Below are 19,510 nucleotides of genomic sequence, written 5' to 3' on the forward strand. Positions count from 1 at the left end.
CATATATTTGAAAATTAAGGATATAATTTGTACCATATGTTAAAAATTTTTAAATTCTCTTTAAGTGCATAATGCTAATGAAGAAAACCCCAAAATTTGGATTGTTAAATTTCCTTCTTTTTCATGAGTCTTGGGGAATCTCTAAATTATATTCTAAGTTTTCTGTCTCAAGAATCAAAGAATTTTATCTACTGAAATGTTACTGCTTTAGTCAAATTTTAATGTTTGTTTTTTAAAGCCGCCATGGCTTCTTTCACAGCAAAAATATTAAAGTTGCTAACATAATTTTCAAATGTGAATTTGAAGAGAAAGCGCAAAAAAGTGACATGTTAGTCAAAGGACCCCATACAATTTCTTGTCTTTTTACCTTTCAGGTTCACAGTGATGATGTTGCTATCTCCAACAAGATACCCACAAGGCAGCAGTTCAGGCACTTCTAGGCTATGGGATCTAATTAAATCGCCTATACTGTAGCTGGCAATGCAGTCAGAGCTCAGACCAAGGCTAGTGGATGTATCAACTCGCAGCACATATTCCTAAATGAAACGCACAAAAGGAAAAGTCAGAAGAGTGGTTCAACTCATCTATAACAGATAAAAACTCCTGGGGACATGAAGCTAGCTGTCAAGAATTTTAGAAATGGATCATGTAAGAACTGTTTTACCACACAGCGCAAGTACAGAAACCGTTCCTTAATATTTGAAACAGGGAGGAGAAGCAGCTATGTCTCAGGCAGGAAAGCCAGTGGAACCCTGCAATTGAAAGTCTCTAGGCAACAGGATCAATCTTACTGTACACGTACCTTAAAAAGACGTCTAATGACACCATCTAAGACATCCCATTTGGTTTTTCCACTCACACCAATGGACCCTATCAAATATGCTTGAGACTTCTGATCCTAAATAAGAACAAATAAAGCAAGGTAAAATCCAACTGTGTATCTAGCTTTATTACTATATTTTCTATTGTACTTGGTCGTTAAGCATAAGCACACATATGATTGATAAAATAAAATGCCCAGCACTACACCCAACCAACTGACCCAAACAACAGCAACAATAACAATAAAAGAAAGAGCTATTAAACACAGTGGAGCATGAAGGGACACAGATTCATGTACCTGATCAGTCGGCTGAAAGGGGAAATTAAATAGAAAATCGTATTTTTCCATGTCAATGCAGTGGTGCGTTTCTGAAGAGAAGCCGCCTGGTCGAAGGGCAACCGGGATAGACAGGAACCCCGCGGCACGAGTGCCAGCACTTCACACTCCTGCACTGTGTACTTATCTTTGGTAAGTACCAAACCCAACTTTCCTATTCAACCATTTAGATGGTCTCTAACGGACAATCCAGCTTTAAAAATATATAATAAATTATCCATGGCTGATCAAATTTACATACTTACAAAACCATGTCTACTTTCAATCTATCAGGATTCATTGCTAAAAGAGCTCACAGGGCCTTCTCCAGGGCTCATTCTGTCAACCAAAGTAGTCTGTGACAAGGAAAATAATGGCCCCAGCCTTTCTTTTCTACAAGATGATATTTTGAGGTGTTTTGAAAAATAGTGGAAAAGTAAATCATAGAGATTTTGTAGTCTATCTAGACGACAATAAGACTGGGAGCCAATTTCGTGACAACTGGAAATGGTTGCATGGAATAAGAGTCATGCCGACATTTGATAAAATTAAATAGTTGTAAGAAAACACTCCTGCTTCCAGTCATACCTACAAGGGCCGTAAAGGATGTTAGACTAAGCACTGAGTCAGATGTTAGAAGATACGGATTCTACAACAATAAGAATAACCTTATGTAAGTCACTGAACTAACGTAGAACCTCAACTCCTGCTCTACAGCACTGAATCCTGTAAATATACATGATCATTGCCATAAGACCTCATACATGTTAGCTCAAGTGGTTGTCAAACATAAGTGCCTCAACTACTTTACATTTTATAGGCATTTCTCTTATTTGATGAAAGAAAAAAGGGTTATCCACAAATGTGTATCCTTGCCTTTCAAGGACACTCTCAGCTTAAGATATATATATGTGTGTGTGTGTGTGTGTGTGTGGTATGTGTGTATGTATATATTTAAATTAAGGAAGGAGTATATTCAGAATGATATTGCCCATTTGAAGACAATATTTAATTCCAGAAAACTAAGATAGTTAAAAATGTTACAGATATAAGTTCAATAGATTTTCATGCTGAGTGAACTCAGTAATAAATGTAGCTTCCTGGTGTCCAGAATGTTTATGTAGCTTTATGTTCTTTTCTTTTGTACAAAGACCTGATTGATAGCTCTAACAACCAGTTAATACATACCATAAAAGCACATATAATCTACAAGTAATGCTAAAAGAATGTATTAGATAAGCTCTTGCATAAGGAACGCACCTTAATTTTTTTTTTTACCTTGTGGTACCTAAGGGATCTGAATTGACAATGAATATGGTTTTAAGACAATAAATACAAAGTACATGAGCAACACCTTTTTGCTCATATGATGATATAATACCTTAGGTAGCCTTTGTTTTCATGCTTGAATAACATTTAAGCTAATACCAGAACAAACATCGTTGATAGCGTACATCTCAGAACAGATGACTCTCACTGCCATCGAGTTGAGCCGACTCATAGCAGCCCTACACGACAGGGCAGAACTGCCTCTGGGTTTCCAGCACCGTCATTCTTTATAGGACTAGAAAGCCCCATCTCTCTTCCAAGGAGTGACTGGTGGTTTTGAACTGCTGACCTTGAAGTTTGCAGTCCTAGGTGTAACCACTCCACCACCAGGGCTCCTTGACCAGACAGATATTCAAATATCAACTACATTGGACTCAAAGTAATTCTCAACCTTCAGTAATAAAGAACTTAAGGACAAAGACATACCTTTGCTTGACCGTAGCCCTTGCTTATGGAGACCATAATTTTCACACTGCGCCCATCTTTATGTCCCGTTGTATCAGTGGCCTCATCTAGAAAAATATCTATCAAAATGTAAAAGAGAGAACACACACACACACACACACACAGAGTAACATTAGCTCTTCTGCTTCCACCAGGGTTTGCTCCTCGTAGTATTATATTTTTCACTGGGAATATTCAGTATCTTTACCTCATTTCAACTGAACTGATTTGAAACTTCAAGTTTTCCAAAACATCAATTACCACAGCTGAATTGAAGTTTCAACCTGAGAATTTATTTCTGCTTTCCACCATCTACACCCAAGTGCTGGTCACTCACTGTCTTTAGATGAGGAAATAAGGGGTTCCTTTTTCTATTACACACATCTGAAAAAAATACCTGAGTAATTTTCAGTCACAATTATAACCGGGCAACCACAAAGCAATCTAACTTTTCTCCTTAACCTGAAATATCTAAGCTCAAGACCATGCAATTTATGGATGCAAAGCTGCTAACATTGACTGTCAACGCAAATTCTTTTCAAGAATTTAGCACATATCCACTTATGTTATGCCTTACCGTACACCTGTAATTACTAGGTTACATTATAGAATTTCAGCCATGACATTATACTTTGTAACAAAAGGATATTATCACTCTCCTGTGTCCTGTGTTCTTGTAGTTGTAAAACAAAAATAGTATTCCTAGTAAACAGCTAAACATTAAAAAGGCATGTTAGAGTTAGCTAAGTTTTAAATATGATTAAAATTGGTTTTAGAATTATACCACATTAATGTCTAATTTGGGGGCTTACCAAGGTAAAGGTTTCCAAATACATATTGTCCTTCTGACAATAAGGTAACTATAGTCATGCTTAACACCAAGATAGTGTGCTGCGGATAACAGAAATGAAGTTGTGTACTGGAGAGAATGTATGCGTCGTAAACTGAGGACTGAATCACTTTGACTAGTGCTGTGGCTACAAATAACATCACGGGAATGGTGTCGTTGGGGTTGTCTCAGTTCTGACTCTGTAGGACAGAGTAGAACTGCTCCCTGGTGGCTCCAAAGCTGTCATCTTAAGGAAACTGGCTAACAGATCTTTCTTCCCAGAGCAGCTGGTGGATTGGAATTGCTAACATTTTTGTTAGCAGTGGAGTGCTTTCACCACGGTGCCACCAGGAATCCTTAACATCTTGGCTGAAACAATGAGTAGAATTATTTATGAAAACTTTATGGCATTTCTTATCTTAACAGTTAGAAATAAAAACTTTTCATATAAGAAAGGTGTTGAATTTTAGGTATGACATTGGGGGTGGGTGGGTAAAAAAAAGCCTTTCAAGCTTGAAAATACAAGGATTTGGGGCCAGAATATTTTTAATCATCAAAGAGGATGTACCTTATTAGAATTTAACCCTGTGACCATTTTAGCATCCTACAGTATCCTAGGTTTTGTCCGATTTCACTCAAACCCCAGGTGTTCTTTAAGCATCATTTTAACTCTGATTGCACCCCTGCCCCATAGCTCACTGTTGCTGTTTATGCACACCTAAATATCTTGTAGTTTATAGCTAAGTACCTTCTTGACTGCTTTTTTGATTTTCAAAAACATTTATACATCTTTAGTAATTATTTATGAAATGCAACACTCTTTAAAAGAATAGATATCAGGAATGCTTCTGTATACTGCAATGAGGTAGAGATGAGTTCCCTGCTCTCTTGGATTGAACATCCTTCAAAGATAATTTCACAATGTGTTAAGTGTTATTTGAGAAATAAACAGGGCAGAAAAATACGGAGTCTGCTCTCCAGTGAAGATGGTTTGTGTGTGGAAAATAGGTAAGGTCTTCCGAGAACATCATCAATGGAAAAAACAAAACACAAAGATCTGCTAGTCTGGTTACAATAAAGTAAAATTCTGACAAGGACTGGATGCTTTTCAAACTTCGGTCTTTATGGAGCAGTCTTTATGAACTCTTGTTTCTTTCAAGAATATATTGGCTATATTGGTCAATTATCTTCTCTTTCTCCTACTTCTTTCTCATAGTGGTCATGAACCTCAGAAACGTTTGGTGTTGAAAACTCTCTGCCCAAAGCGTGTCTGAATATTATACATTTAACCCCTGAATTCAACGCGGTAGTCATCTGAGAGGAACAGCCCCGCCGTCGAGTTTCTTGTAGTCGCAATTCTGACACAGCAGTCACTACTGGGAATTTATGAAGAGTTCGCAATTATGCAGGAATAAAATGCATTTGAAAACCGGTGATTTAAGAAGCATGCTTTTACAACATCTCAAGGATTGCCCCTTCCCCTAAATATTGGCACCAATTCTCATTTATGGCCATCTGTAGAGTTAATTCTGATGACCATACAAGCCCTAAGGTTAATTTCCTTGATTTAATGTTTTTCTTCATAATTTCTAGGATTTCCTAAGCATCTGGTTCAGTTTTGCTTCTACATGTGTGTGCTTTACTGCCCGTCTTGACTCAACTACGCCTTACAGCTGCAGAGAGAACAAAACAAAATCATGCAGCACAGTCCGCGGCGCCCTGTGCTTTCACGCTGTGCTTTAAAGCGCCCTGCGAGGAGAACGCCTTCTCTTTCCTCGGGAGTCAAGCCAGCGGCAGCGACACCTACTGGCTGCCATTCGGGCAGAACCTACACACTCTATCTCTGTCAGGTGCATCTCCTGACATTTCTCAGAACCCTCAGATTTGATACATCCCATTTTATTTGGCTGTTATCTTTGAACCTCGTGATCATTAAATTCATTTTATCTGGAAAGATCTCTGTTATCTTTTGGTCAAAATTTATTACTTTCCTCAAATCACTCCCCAGAGTCCCACAATAGGTTTTAACTTTTCCCTGAATTATATATAATTAAATCCCAAATGCCTTGAAAGCAAAAGATAAAGATGTTTATATATTTAGGTCTTCTGTTCCACATTTTTAAGGGAATAGGTTTTAGAATTTTCTAAGTGTTCACAATTTGGGGTTTTCATGAAATCAGATCAATAACTAGAGCATGAATATTTTGATTTTTTAGGAAATTGAAAATGTCATAAAAGTAAGCATACTATACAATTTTAGTTACTTTCTTGTTCTGTGTGAATTGTAGTGTAATTTAAGAAAAGTAGAGTGGAGAGAAAATTGTACCATGAAATCTCGTTATCATGTATATTCCTGGTTTCCAAGCGTCATCTGGTGGTTGTCCCTTGTAATTACCACCGACTGTCATGAAGTCGATTGCACTCATAGTGACCCTGTAGGACAGGGGAGAACTCCCACAGAGCATTTCCAAGGTTGTTCAACTTAATGGACGTAGACAGCTTTATAGTCTACTTCATAGTCTTCAGAGCAGATGGTGGATTTGAACTACCAATCCTCTGGTTAGCAGCCAAGTAATTAATCACTGCTCTACTGGGGCTCCTTGTAGTTACCACAGATCCTCATTTAAACGTGTCCTACATAAATCCTATCCATAAGAGCTTTATATATAATTAAGCATTGAGATGAAACCAGGTCACATGATTCTATTTGAAACTGAATAAAAATTCTACCTGTGTTCCATCATTAGCATCAGGGAATACAGTAACAGAAGCTAGTATGTTCTTTTTGTTTGTTTGTGGAAAAATTAAAGGATTTGGGAAATGTACGTATCTATGGATTAGGGCAGTCATTTATATTTTGGACTGAAGTCTGCACTAATAGAATTAACAACTAAAAATCCATCCATAAGAAACCCTGGTGGCTCCGTCGGGTAAATGTTGGACTGCTAACTGAGAAGGGTTATTCGAATCCAGCAGTGCCTACCTGCTCCCATAAAGATTTACAGCTTTGGAGAGCCTAGCCAGGTGACTGAGCTGGAATCAACGCAGTGGCAGTAGGTTTGGTTCTAGGCAACACAGTTTAGGAACACATAGTCAAATTTAGGAAGAGGAACCCTTACGCTTGTAAACGGACTTTGTCCCCTTAAAACGTTATACATTTCCTGATGCTATTATTTTTATATTCATGGGCACTACCAATCATCATGAGGGTGGTATGTATCTTTTCATAATCCAGGAAGAAGAATCGTTGTAAACACGAGTGATTTTACAGGTATGCTTGGGAAAACGCTATCACTAAGACTTTCCTTCATTCTTTCTCAGAGAGTGACCTTTTGAAAGTATGGTATGTCAGTACCCGGGTAAGAGGGAAAAGAGGACTCTTTCTGAGAAATGGGGTGCTAACATCTGAGATTGCGGTAGGCAAGCTCCTCAAAATTCCAGGCTGGTCCTCCCGTGAAGCCATAGGCATGCTTTAGTTCCTGCGGGATGTGCATCAGGTGACTACCTGAAGTCACGGACTCTGTGATGTTCAAGTTGTTCAGAGAGAGCCCTAACGACTGCCGTGAGGAGGAGGAGGAGGTGCTGCCGGAGGATTCCGAGGGCGGCCTCGCTGGCTTAGGTGTGTTCCCAGTCTCTGCCTTCAGACGGTCATTTTCGGCCTTCAGGATTTCAATTTCATTCTGTTGTGAAGATGGAAACATGATCAGGAAATTGAGATGCTGTCTACTAATTGGATATATAGTATTTGAGCTAGTTGGTTGATGACTAGTCTACTGACTCTTAGCGCAGTTAATTTAAAAAAAAGCATGAATGAATAAACGGAAATGAAACAGGATGTCCTTCAAAAACAAAACAAAAGTTTTCTGTTCCTCCTATCCATATATTTGTATTCACTTGAGAATACTGAGACACTTCCCTTAGTTGTTTTAATGACTATTTCCTGAATGTATCACAGACTTGAGTGGTCTTCTAAGATGTGGTCTTGTTTACATTAGGGAAAACAATTGAATAATTTATAACATTTCCTATTTTAAAAGGAATGTTAAGAGCTCATAGGCAAATAATAGAATGCCATTTGTAATGCTCTGAATTCACAAAGTTGAGAAAAAGAGCAAGATTAAAAAAATCTAAATAAGCTGATTTAAAATGACTTCAGAACCCTAGCTAACATCTACAAAAGTTTTTGTTCCACCAAGCTGGGGCACTAAGCATATAAACACAACAAAAGCCTCTTGATGAATACATGCAGTGGCAGATGAATCTGCTTAGCAATGAGCTTTTCTTATTTCAGCCTTCCGTGGTACCAAGTGATTACTGATCTACAACAATGAAATGAAACCTTAGGCTGAGTACAGATTGGTTCCGAATTTAGCCTTCAGATGCTTCTGGGAGAAACTAAAGCTCTTTCTTCTACAGATGGCGTTCCGCATCACTCTTATTCCATCTGCAGAAACCCGCGTCACCTTTCTGCAGTTTCCTCAGGACTGTGGTTTTTCAAGGGAAAACAGGATAAAGGTATTTGAAAGTCAAAATCCAGAAGAACAGAAAGAAACAAACCCAAAGGTCAATGGAGAAAAGAGCTGTATCTGTTTCTTTAAACACCTGGCTCTCAAGCTGAACGCAACCATCAGTGCACGTGTCTTGACGGGCGTACAGCCCACAGACCTGGCTCGCCTGTGTACCCTGAATTGGACAAATGCTCCATCTGTACAGAGTCATAAGAAAGTGCATGATCTAATACACAGAGTGCACTCCCTCAGTGAGTCTGGAAGTGGGAATATTTTAGAATAGCTCCAGCAGACAATAAGCAGCCTTTGCATTCCTCCTGTGTTTTTCCTTGTCGGTCCACCTCACTGACCTGCATGCGGTTCATGGCTTCCCGGATCTGATCAAGGTGATGGGCAGAGCTGAGGGCCTCCAACCGGATATCCGTTAATTTTAATTCTTTTTCTCTGAGCTCACTCTTCAGCTGCAGAATTATCTCTGCCTCAGCTTCTGTGCACTCACAGATCCTGAAGAGGAATGAGGATGCAAAATCACTGGTGGGGGAAAGCTAGAGAATTATGCAGCATCTAATTTAAAAGACCCGTCTGGAATCCTATTCAGCGGCTACAGAAATGATTTGCTGCTGGCAAAAGCCAGAGACACAGATAAAACGTTTTACGAAAAGTAACAGGTTCACAGGCTTGAAACAAAAAAGAGTAGCTGCCTTTTTCCCTTCCCTTTTAATCTTGTCTTCCTGAAACATTAAGATGGAAAACACTATTACTAGATACAAAGTAACCCTCAAAATTCCCTTGTTGCTGGGTCCCCTTGTTATTTAGCACTGAAGACTCCTACCCACCACACCCAAGCCACTGCCATGACATTGATAGTGACTCAGGGATGTTCCAGGAAAGGGGAGCCCTGCCCTGAAGAGTTTCCGAGGCTGGCCATCTTGATCCCGTGGGAGAGTTCCAGCTGCTGACCTTGCAGTTCACAGGCCAACACTTAATCTACAACCTGCCAGGGCTCCCTAAGTCTACCCATAGGCCTAGTATCTATTTCAGCCCATCCTTTTCCAAGGACCTGAAATATCCATTTGCAATTTACAAAATGGAATCAATAACAACAGAAACCCATCACAAAAAAACCCCACAAGCAAACAAAAAATAAAAACACCTTAATTATTCTCTACATTTGTATAGCAAAAGACCTTCTTTGGCTTTGTTGTTATTATGAGAGTTAAATGAGACACACATTGTGGACATTTAAATAACGGATGAGCATTACATAATTTTCCGAGCCTCAAAAACAAAACAAAACTCCTTGTCATTGTGTCTATTTGGATTCAAAGCAACCCCACGGGTGGGGTAGAACTTCAACTCTTTATGGGAATAGAAAGCCTCCTCATTAGTCTCTGCTCACAGCTAATGATGTTCAATCACAGGTTTCAACCCACAGAAGCAGACAAGTCAGGCCCAACATTGTAATGTTTGTTTTGCAGGAAATGTGTCAAAATGATTTGATTTACATCCACAAATGTTTTCCATTCAGTATGGGAGGACTAGGTTACCGGTCCTTCAACGACAGAGCTCTGTTCTTCCTACTTGTGTTGTGACAAAACTGTGGTCCTGCTGCCTGGGGCAGTTCCCATAGAGTGACCCTCACATGTATACAAGGTCTGAAATAAGCAACGCGGAAAGCAACAGAGTGCGTGTTTCCACGTTCCACGTGCGGCATTCTAGCTCTGCTCTCTCACCTTGTGGACGACCACAAACATGCTATTAGATTACCTAACCTAACAGAAGAAAAGTGAATTATACTTTGGCTTAAGGAATGGAATTTTGCTTGAAACAAAAAGACAGAAGAGGTTTCTGTTGTTGAAAGGCATGCGGGTGATTTTAGAAAAAGCCAAGGCAAACAAACAGTGCAGAGGTTAGAACTAGGATCTATGCAGTTTTCATGCACCACACTCCATTTTACCGGGATCTATGCTTGTAGGTCACAGGGCCATTTTGCCGTTTCTTTGGTGGCCAGACCAGGGGTGACCTGCACATATGCACAGTTAGACAAGTGCAAGGGAGAAGAAGTGAGACTACGAATGATTCAGAGAACAAAAGGAGGAAACGAAAGAGAAACAAATGCTTCCCAGCCTGGGAAGGAAAGTCTGGACAGGACTAGCGCCCACCGCTATGGGGCTGCAGGTGGCGAAAGTACAACCCGATTGCATTGAGACCATCCATCGGGGCATGGCCTTAGAGGTTGGTTAAGACTCCGTGTTCTGCAGACACACAGACTTACGCAGAGGCGGACTGCGAAGGCTTCATAGATGTTGACCCACAGTCACCAGCATGATGGGGCAACTTGGGGGAAGCTGGAAGAGATGAATCCGTCAGCTCTTCAATGTCCGAATGGGAGGAGGGCGGTTTGGTGGACTTTTTCTTCCCGAAGGCTTGTTTAAATGAGCTTCTCAGCTGAAAGAAGGACAGATTACCTTTGTCTATTTGCACTGGGAGCTTTTGCCTCGGGACGTTAGTTTGCAGGTGCCATCCTAGCCATTGCCTGGGGTCAGTACATAGAAGCAGAGGATTAACAGTTGCAGCACAGTATCTCTAAGACAAATGAGACCGTGTTTTGTGGTTTTGTCTTATTCTTGTATTAAGCCAGCGCAGCGCAAACATAGGAGGCTTTTTTAATAGTGCAGGGTCAAGGGCATGGCTGTCAGAGCACTCATTTAAAACGAAGTACCTTGAAGGGATCTCCATTCCCCAGGTTTCTCCCTTGAAGGCAATTTGTTTTAAATGGCCACTTTAGAGCTACAATCAAGTCATGTCTTGCTGACAGTATAAATGTAAAAGCAAAAAGGAATCAAATTTACCTAACACTTCATTAATTGCGATTTTTCTATTCAAATTTCCATTCCCACCCCAACTATTCAAAACCAGAATTGGTATCCCCACGGCTCTATTCAGAGAGTGGTTTTATCACTTCCTTTTAAAATTGGAGATTAAAATGAAAAGACGCAAGGAAAAGACATACAAGGTGATCTGCTTTCAAAAGGTACAAAAGCCTACTGCCAATATGAACAGCATTCATGCCAAGGTAGGGTTTTGTTGTGTTTTCGTTTTTTGTTTTTAATAGATGCATGCCAAATTGTCCACGGTTTATATTCACCTCACTTCCTCTAGAGTTCACCTTGCAGAAACATGAAAGAGTGTGGAATTACAAATCAAGGGAATGAAGGCTGATCAGTATTTTAAAATATTACCTGCATAAACATTTTTTAAAACAAAAAAAGATATGTCTCTCGTTATTTACAGAATGCATTCCAGGAATATCCTCTGATAGTCGCATCATAATTAGCTCGCATGGTTATGTTTTGCCTCCTATACAGAGTGGTCTTATTTAAATCGACTCATTTGATGGTTTTGAAAGCACTCCTTACTGCATGTGTTTTTAAACATTTTTGAGTGACAGCAGCTCCCCTTTATTAGGGTTTAGTAATTGACTAATATTATCATAAATCATATTACGAGCAAACGAAGACACAGTTCTGTTGGAGTACATTTCTTTAGTTTTGCTATATCCCCCAGGTAGGAACAAATGGACCTAAAATCAAATCATCAAAAGACGCAATTTAGTATCCCTTTGCTCGCCCTGGGAATCCTGTGGACTGGGATATTTTAAAGGCTCTCTTGTTCCTGCTCCGCTTCCATTCTTCCCCTCTTCTTCCATTACTGCCCTTTCCCACCATCCCCTCATCACCATCATTGTGTTCTTGACTACCACAATAAATCCTTGGCCTAAGAGGATTCTTTCTCTATTTTTTTGTATCATAAGGTATTAACAGCATTTCTTTACTTCATGTGTTTTTCTTCATCATAATTCTATGATACCTTCATTAGCCACTTATTTTTATGCATGAACATCCCACAAGTGAAGTGACCCGCACAAGATCCAACCACTAAGTGAAGGCCTGGGTGTCGAACTCATTCACTGCCATGCTCTTCGGAATAATGCCATGCTGATGTTGGTGGTAAGTGTGGTGCCAGTCATTTGAATGGGACTCTTTATAAACTTGTGCAGATTTCTAAAGCTCCGGGGGGGCAGGGGGTTGTGTCTAACTCATGGTGCAATAATGAACTTTGGACTTAGATTACTGATGATGGCTTACCCAGTTTTTCTTCTTCTTTTTCTTGGAGTCCGCATCATTGCCGCTGCCAATGCTGGAATGACTCGTAGCACTATTGATACTAGACACGCTCTCTGAGGAATGCTGTCTGCGGATGCGGAGATCTGGCAACAGATAGAGTATCCTGTTGGTTCATGAGCACTGTCTGAACAAACAGGACTTTTAGACTTTCCGAGAACAAAGTCTTTAATAAAGGTTTGCACAGGCCATTTAGTTTATAAATTCAATAAAGTACATGGATATTTACTTCAATGACTTACCTGCTTTGGGATTCAATGGGAATTTGCTAACAGTTTGCAGCACCAGTGGTTTAATGAGTTCAGAGTTTTGTCCAAAAATGAAAGGCTATGCTACTGATTTCTACTGAATACCTGATCAAACAGTGCTTCCAAAATGATTTATTACAAAAGATCAGCTCCATGGACTTGATGGAAACTCATAATAGGATGAGAATTAATTGTGGCTTTTTAATATGTGTGCTTTGAATAAGGTTACCAAAGCCAAATATATTAATTTTCCATCTCATCGAATCATATCACGTTAAAGCCAAAACAAACCTTCAGCTATCTAACCACCTACTTCATTTCACAGATGAGAAAATTGGTGTGTGGCGAAATTTAGTAACTTGACCAAGGTCAAAGCGCAGAAGAGGTGAAGGTCTTTGACCAAGGTCAAAGCGCAAAAGAGGTGAAGGTCTTTGAGAAAGAATCTGCCTTGTAAATCAAACACACACAAAATATTTAAGATATTGCTAATCATCCCTCTCACCCTTAGTCAGTGGAATTGGAATAGTAATAACAGCACCCATAGGAACAAATAAGGATAATATGGCCAACTTTACTATTACTCTGCCCAAATTTACTATTACTCTGCCCAAAGCAAACCACCAATGTGAGTTTAATTACTAATTTCTAATTAGTAACTTGTCACAGAGTTGAAAAATATGGTGTCAACCCTCAGAGCTAGACTGATTGCAACACTTGTTGTGATAAATACATGACAGAATCCCTCTGGGCTTCACAACACTTCTCTGGTTATAAAAGATATTTTGAAGATGGTATTATTTTATATTTAATCACTTTTCAAAAGTTTCAATTTACACCATACAATGCGGTTTTGAGGTTTCTTCAAAGGTATTAAAACTTAATTGGAAATGTTATCTACATACAGCAAACGTTAAGTATTACTAGAAACACTCCCCAAACTAAACTCACTGCCATTGACTCAATTCTGTCTCCCACAATCCCAGGTGGACTGCTGAGGCTGTGATCTTTACAGAAGCAGGAAGCCGTCTTTCTCTCGTGGATTCACTGGTGGATTTGATTGGTTCATGTGGTTGGCAGCCAAGGAGTAACCCACTAGCCACCAGGGATTTAAAAGATTATTTTTCACATCATGTTTGCCTTCCAGCCATGCTTATTACTGGAATTGGCATTGGCATTGACATAGATTAGACCTGAAAAAAAATCTCAGTCAAAACTTCAGGATATCATAAATAGCTATGTAGTGTTCAGTTGCCGTATAAATAATAGTATAAAATCAAAGTCTATTCAGTTGACTGATTTATTAATAATAAGATGATCTGTGGCAATGAAATCCTAAATAGCTATCTTAAAAGCATATAATAAATGAGGTTGTGTGTATGAACATGCCATTTTTAGTGTAACCATCTGTTGGTATGTACATCTCTTTTTAAAAGTTTGTGGAAACATTCCATCTTTCTATGAACTTTTTGAAGTCCTCGTGTCTGTGTGCTCATGCACACACGTGCATATGCATAAGGATAAGTAAAACATTATTGCTACAAACTCCAGCAATATTTATTAAACAAAAATATCAAAATGTGAGACTATAGTTTTGCATCAGCAAAGTTCTAGGTGCTTCTGAAGGTGGTGTTTCCTAACAGGACAGCCTTTGCTGCTCTTAAAGAATGAGCAAGTTCAATGTCATGATGAAAAAAACTTCCTTGGCAAAATTCACCTGGCCTTTTACTCACAAACACAATTTTCAATTTTCTTAAAATATCTTTATAATAAATCCTTGTGATCATCTTGTACCCTTTGAAAAAATATACCAAGATTACTCCTTTGGAATCCCAAACATCAGTTGTCATAACCTTCTGAACCTTACATTTAACTGGCCCAGAAGATCCACACAGACACCTCTGAGGCAAAGGTATTACCGAGTAAATCTATCTGCTGATTTTTACTGTTCAAAGAGACATATTTGACATGCTTTGCTAAGAAAAAAGTCATGCAATATAAAGTAATCCTAATAAAATAAATTCTGATTTATCCACATATATGTATATGTATGTTTATGTAAATATTTGCACATGTACACGTATATACATATCATATCTGTCGCAATTCTCTACCTCTATCTCAAACTCTAGATATAGACATGATGGTACAGCAGTTAAGTACTGTGCTGCTAACTAAAGGGTCAGTGGTTGAGGTAGGTAGTTTATTGTGCCAACCTGGCTAATAAATACATGTGGGGTTAATTGAAGGGCGGAGGGATAAATGGCTGTGAGCCTCGCCTTTCTAGTTTCAGGTCTCTTGCTTTGTGATGGTCGCACCAGGGTGCAGCTGCCTTAGCAGTTCCCTGCTTCAGCTTGCAAGGCTGACTTCCTGCAAGACATCCCCAAGGAGAAGCCACATGGACCTACCAGGATGTAGTACTGGGTGCTGGAGCACTAGTGGGGAGACCCCTGCCAGCAATGAGATGTTTACACATTCACTGACTCAGCTTTCCTCCTGCACTCGGCATCATTGCATTTATTTGTTTTGTGAGATGGAGGAGGACTTTGTGGACTGGTGTTGGACATATGGGTTAATGGGTTAATGCTGGACTTGTGGGCTTGGGCAGAACTGGGTTGGGATGTTTTCTTGATGCATACTTAACCTTTATAGAAAACTCTTTCTTATACATGAGTGGATTTGTTTCTCTAAAGTACCCAGACTAACACAGAGGTTCAAATCCACCTCCCTGTTCTGAAGTGGAACGATCTGGCAGTCTTGCTTCTGTAGCGATTTACCACCTTGGTGACCCTATGGAGCAATTCTTCTGCGACCTGTAGGGTTGCTATGAGTCCAAATTGATTCAACTGCACTGGGATATATATCAGGATTTGCTAATATATGTGATGCATAAATATAGATATATAGCTAGCTGTCCAACTTACTGTCAAACCATTCCATAAATAGCATCCAGGCTATCTTTAAAAATTATTATTAAAAGATCATTTTATTGGGGGCTCTTACAGCTCTTATAAGATCTTTTGTAAAGATCAACTTCTTCATCCTTCTCTTACTTAGGACCTTACTGAGAAGAGAAAAAATACTACAACTGAATCCAAAGTAAGTACTAAAACTTTCTGAATAGTCTGGTTTCTTCTTACCTCTCTAAATTTGTACTCCTCATATCTATTTCACCTTTGCTCATTATTTTCTTTCTATTTGTTCTTTAAATGCACTAATTCATTTGCTGCCTGAAGGTCCTCCTGGTATACTCTCTTCTCGATATTTACAATACAGCTTCATAGTTATTCTTTGGGTTCTTGCCGGATGTGCTGCTGTCTCAGGAGGGTGATCCCTGACTATGCAACTTGTGCTAACTTCCTCGGCATCCTTTCTATTGCACCAATGCATGTCCATCTTACAAATGAGAACTGTTCATACATGCATGCTCAGCGACACCTACAGTCAAATACAATCACTTGTATGCTGCTTTCTCACTAGACTGTACATTCAGTAGAGACAAAGACTATGTCCTTTTTTGGGTTTTGCCCTTGTCTATCCAGGATCTTATACACAGTATGGCATATTATAGGTAATCAATAAGCACTTGTTGAATAAACTTTTTCTTTCTTATTATTTACCTAGCTGAGTTAGTTAATTGTGCCAGCCTGGCTGATAATCACATGTGGGTCTGGTTGAAAGGTGGAGGGATAAATGCGTGGTGAAGCCTCGCCTTTCTAGTTCTCGGGTCTCTTGTTTTGTGATGGTTGCATTGGGTGCAGCTGCCTTAGCAGTTCCCTGCTTCAGCTTGCAAGATGGATTTCCTACAAGACATCCCCAAGGAGAAGCCGCATGGATCTATCCCGATGCAGCCCTGGGTGCTGGAGCAGCCATGTGGAGACCCCTGCCAGTGCTGAGATGCTTACACGTTCACTGACTCAGCTTTCCTCCTGCAGTCGGCATCATTGCCTCTGTTTTGTGAGGTGAAGGACTTTGTGGACTGGTGTTGGGTTAATGGGTTAATGTTGGACTTGTGGGCTTGGGCAGCACTGGGTTGGGATGTTTTCGTGATGCACATTTTCTTTGCATAAAACTCTCTCTTATACGTGAGTTGCTGTGGATTTGTTTCTCCAAAGTACCTAGACTAATACACTAGCCCAGTTGTAATTGCCTAATATCATCTCAAAATAAATAGCTACTATTGAGAGAAATTCAATATATATGCAGCCAAACCATACTTTCAAGGAAAAAAATCCCCCAAGCCTCATTTACACACAGAAGCAGTGATTTAAAAAGCAGTAGCACAATTCAATAAAAGCAACATTTCTCATTACCTTAATTTTTCAGCAGTATAATAATTATGTTTTGCACAACAGTTTAAGATTTATTTCCCTTGCATTTTAGTAGATTATGAGCCCCTTGGGTATAGAGGCAGTATAATTTTTTATCTTGCTATCTCAAGATCAAATAGCATGTCTAGTATGTAACATGTACTTAGATAATATTTCTGAAGGAATAAGTGGATTCAGTGGATTCTACACTACTACTATTGATGAGGATTTGATAATATATGTGACACATCAATATAGGCACCTAGATAAATTGGTGTTCTCAGGAGGTGCAAAGGGGTAGCATACTCAGCTGCCAACTAAAAAATTGGAAATTGGAGTCTGCCCAGATGAGCCAAAAGAAAGGCGTGGCTCTCTAACTACAGAACGGAACAAATAAACGTGCACCGCCGGCCACTGAGGACCTCACGCAGTACACCGCCGGCCACTGAGGACCTCACGCAGTACACCGCCGGCCACTGAGGACCTCACGCAGCGCAGTTCTTCTCTGAAACAACACGCGTGTCAGCAGATTGATGTGAGGTGAAGTTAGCTTGATAAAAAGGTGCTTATTAATAAATTGGCAAATGATTCTGCTAGTGTTTGATTTAACTATAACATGCCAGCTGTTCGGCTTTGATATATCTTACAAGCCTACATTAAAATGTTAACCTGATAGGATCGCTTATGATTCCTATAAAACCAATTTCATCTTAAAATACAAAATTTAAGATTATATAATCAACTTCATATACATAGAAAGAATTTAATCCAACTATTTCCCAATGCAATATCAATAGCTAATGTAATAGTCACTTTGAATTTAGCAAACTGAATATTTGAGTTTTGTTATTATAGAAACACTATTAAAATATGGTATAGACAATTAATCCTTTATAACTACTTGCTTTTATCTTGAATCTTTGCAGATTTATGTTTAATATTTCTTGATCAAGTTGAATATTAACTGTTCTTCTTTTGTTCACTTTAGATCCCCTCCCACATTTCTGAGCACAGGAATTTCTGTTTTGCAATTCCAGGAGATATATTAAGCTACCTGTTGTCTAAGATAAAAGAAATCCATCCAGAAAGTTTCACTTCAGTGACTTGTGCTGTGTTAAAGAAAGGATTAAGCCTTTTAAATCCCTTCTGTACCTATTTACGACATGAAGATTTAGAACATAAGCTGCTTTATTATAGCTCTAAGATAAGCTTTAAATATGCAGTAATTTTCCATTCAGCACATAAATCAACTAGCCTGCATTGCAAGTTGCTAAATTCTTAACAGAAGTAGCTTCTAGAGAACTAGTTTGTCCTTCAAGAAAAGTATAGCTCGTATTATATAACAGTTTTCCCAAATTTTAAATTAAAAAAGCCAAAAAATAAACCACCATGGCATCAATCAGGAATGAATCTGAATGTACTGTTTCTAAGAACAACGAGTCTAGAACAGGCGACGTAGAATAAATGAAATAAACAATGTGTGAAGAACTTCAGAAAACTGAAGCACGTTCAAGGTAGTTGAAACATGATATATTAAATGTAACCCCAAAAAGGTCTAGAACAGTGTCTGGCATATGGTAATTAATCAGCATATACTTTGTTGGATGAACAATGTGGATGAAGAAAGATTATGTACTTATAAGGAGTTTGTGTTTTTCCTCAATATAACAGGTTGCCTGTTGATAGGTTTTTCACTGGTTGCTATGATTTCTGTGTAAAGATTGATGTACGGTGGAGTAAAGTTGATAGGAGGGATGTAAGTGGGGAGGTTGTGATCAGAGTTCATGGGAGAAATGTAAATAATATTGATTCTGGAGAGAAGAGCTTTGATAGCGTTGTAGGAAGTGATGAGGGATGGCAAGAGAAAAGAGATCCAGGAGATATGTAAGGGAAGAGTCAATATAATTGGATGATTTATGGAGTCAAGAGAGGAGTCATGAAAGCCATGTAGATTTCTGGCTGCTTGAAGGCTGGTGTTACCATTCATTGAGACAGGAAATACTAAAGAGAAAGCAGGCCTGACAGGGTAGATGCTAAGTTCCTATTCAGAGCTGCTCAGTTCAAAATGCCAAATACACATTCAAAGGTATTCAAATGGAGTTCTTTATTTGGAAGTTGTATATACAGATTTGTAACTCAAGAGATGAACCTGGCCCCAAGGTAGGATTGCACAGTTAACAGCAACATAAACGATACCTCTAAGAGTGCTAGATGCATTTGCACAGAGTTTAAGTTAGGATATCTAGACTCATAATAGGGAATAACAGTGGAAGAAAGGTTAGTATAAAGACAAAGAAATATCAAAAATTAGTGAATGGGTATAGAGGAATGGACTTATTACACAGGAAATGTAGAAAACGACTTCAAAGCGGCAGGGGGAAAACCTGTGGTGTGCGATTCTGTGAGCGTCAGCAGGAGAGACCTTGTCATGTGGAAGGGCCAGGTCTAATGTCATGTAAGCAATTATTGATTCTGGAGAGAATAGCTTTGATAGGGTTGTAGGAAGAGAAGTTAGAGTTCAGT

General features: G+C 39.1%; 1 protein-coding gene across 1 annotated transcript in view; it reads right to left on the reverse strand.

The window, feature by feature from the left end:
- NAV3 (neuron navigator 3) overlaps nucleotides 1-19,510 on the reverse strand; it is a 694,120-nt gene that overhangs the window by 25,064 nt on the left and 649,546 nt on the right. Inside the window, exons 25-33 of the mRNA XM_045289780.1 lie at nucleotides 12,397-12,518; nucleotides 11,397-11,417; nucleotides 10,524-10,696; nucleotides 10,206-10,271; nucleotides 8,599-8,752; nucleotides 7,246-7,420; nucleotides 2,894-2,991; nucleotides 803-898; nucleotides 368-536 (exon numbers count right to left, since the gene is read on the reverse strand). Coding sequence (XP_045145715.1) covers nucleotides 368-536; nucleotides 803-898; nucleotides 2,894-2,991; nucleotides 7,246-7,420; nucleotides 8,599-8,752; nucleotides 10,206-10,271; nucleotides 10,524-10,696; nucleotides 11,397-11,417; nucleotides 12,397-12,518 — 1,074 coding nt within the window. The remainder of the gene's footprint in view (nucleotides 1-367; nucleotides 537-802; nucleotides 899-2,893; nucleotides 2,992-7,245; nucleotides 7,421-8,598; nucleotides 8,753-10,205; nucleotides 10,272-10,523; nucleotides 10,697-11,396; nucleotides 11,418-12,396; nucleotides 12,519-19,510) is intronic.

Source organism: Echinops telfairi, unplaced genomic scaffold (assembly GCF_000313985.2).
Source record: "Echinops telfairi isolate 266 unplaced genomic scaffold, ASM31398v2 ScPeMD7_2;HRSCAF=8, whole genome shotgun sequence".
NCBI classification, from domain to species: Eukaryota; Metazoa; Chordata; class Mammalia; order Afrosoricida; family Tenrecidae; genus Echinops; species Echinops telfairi.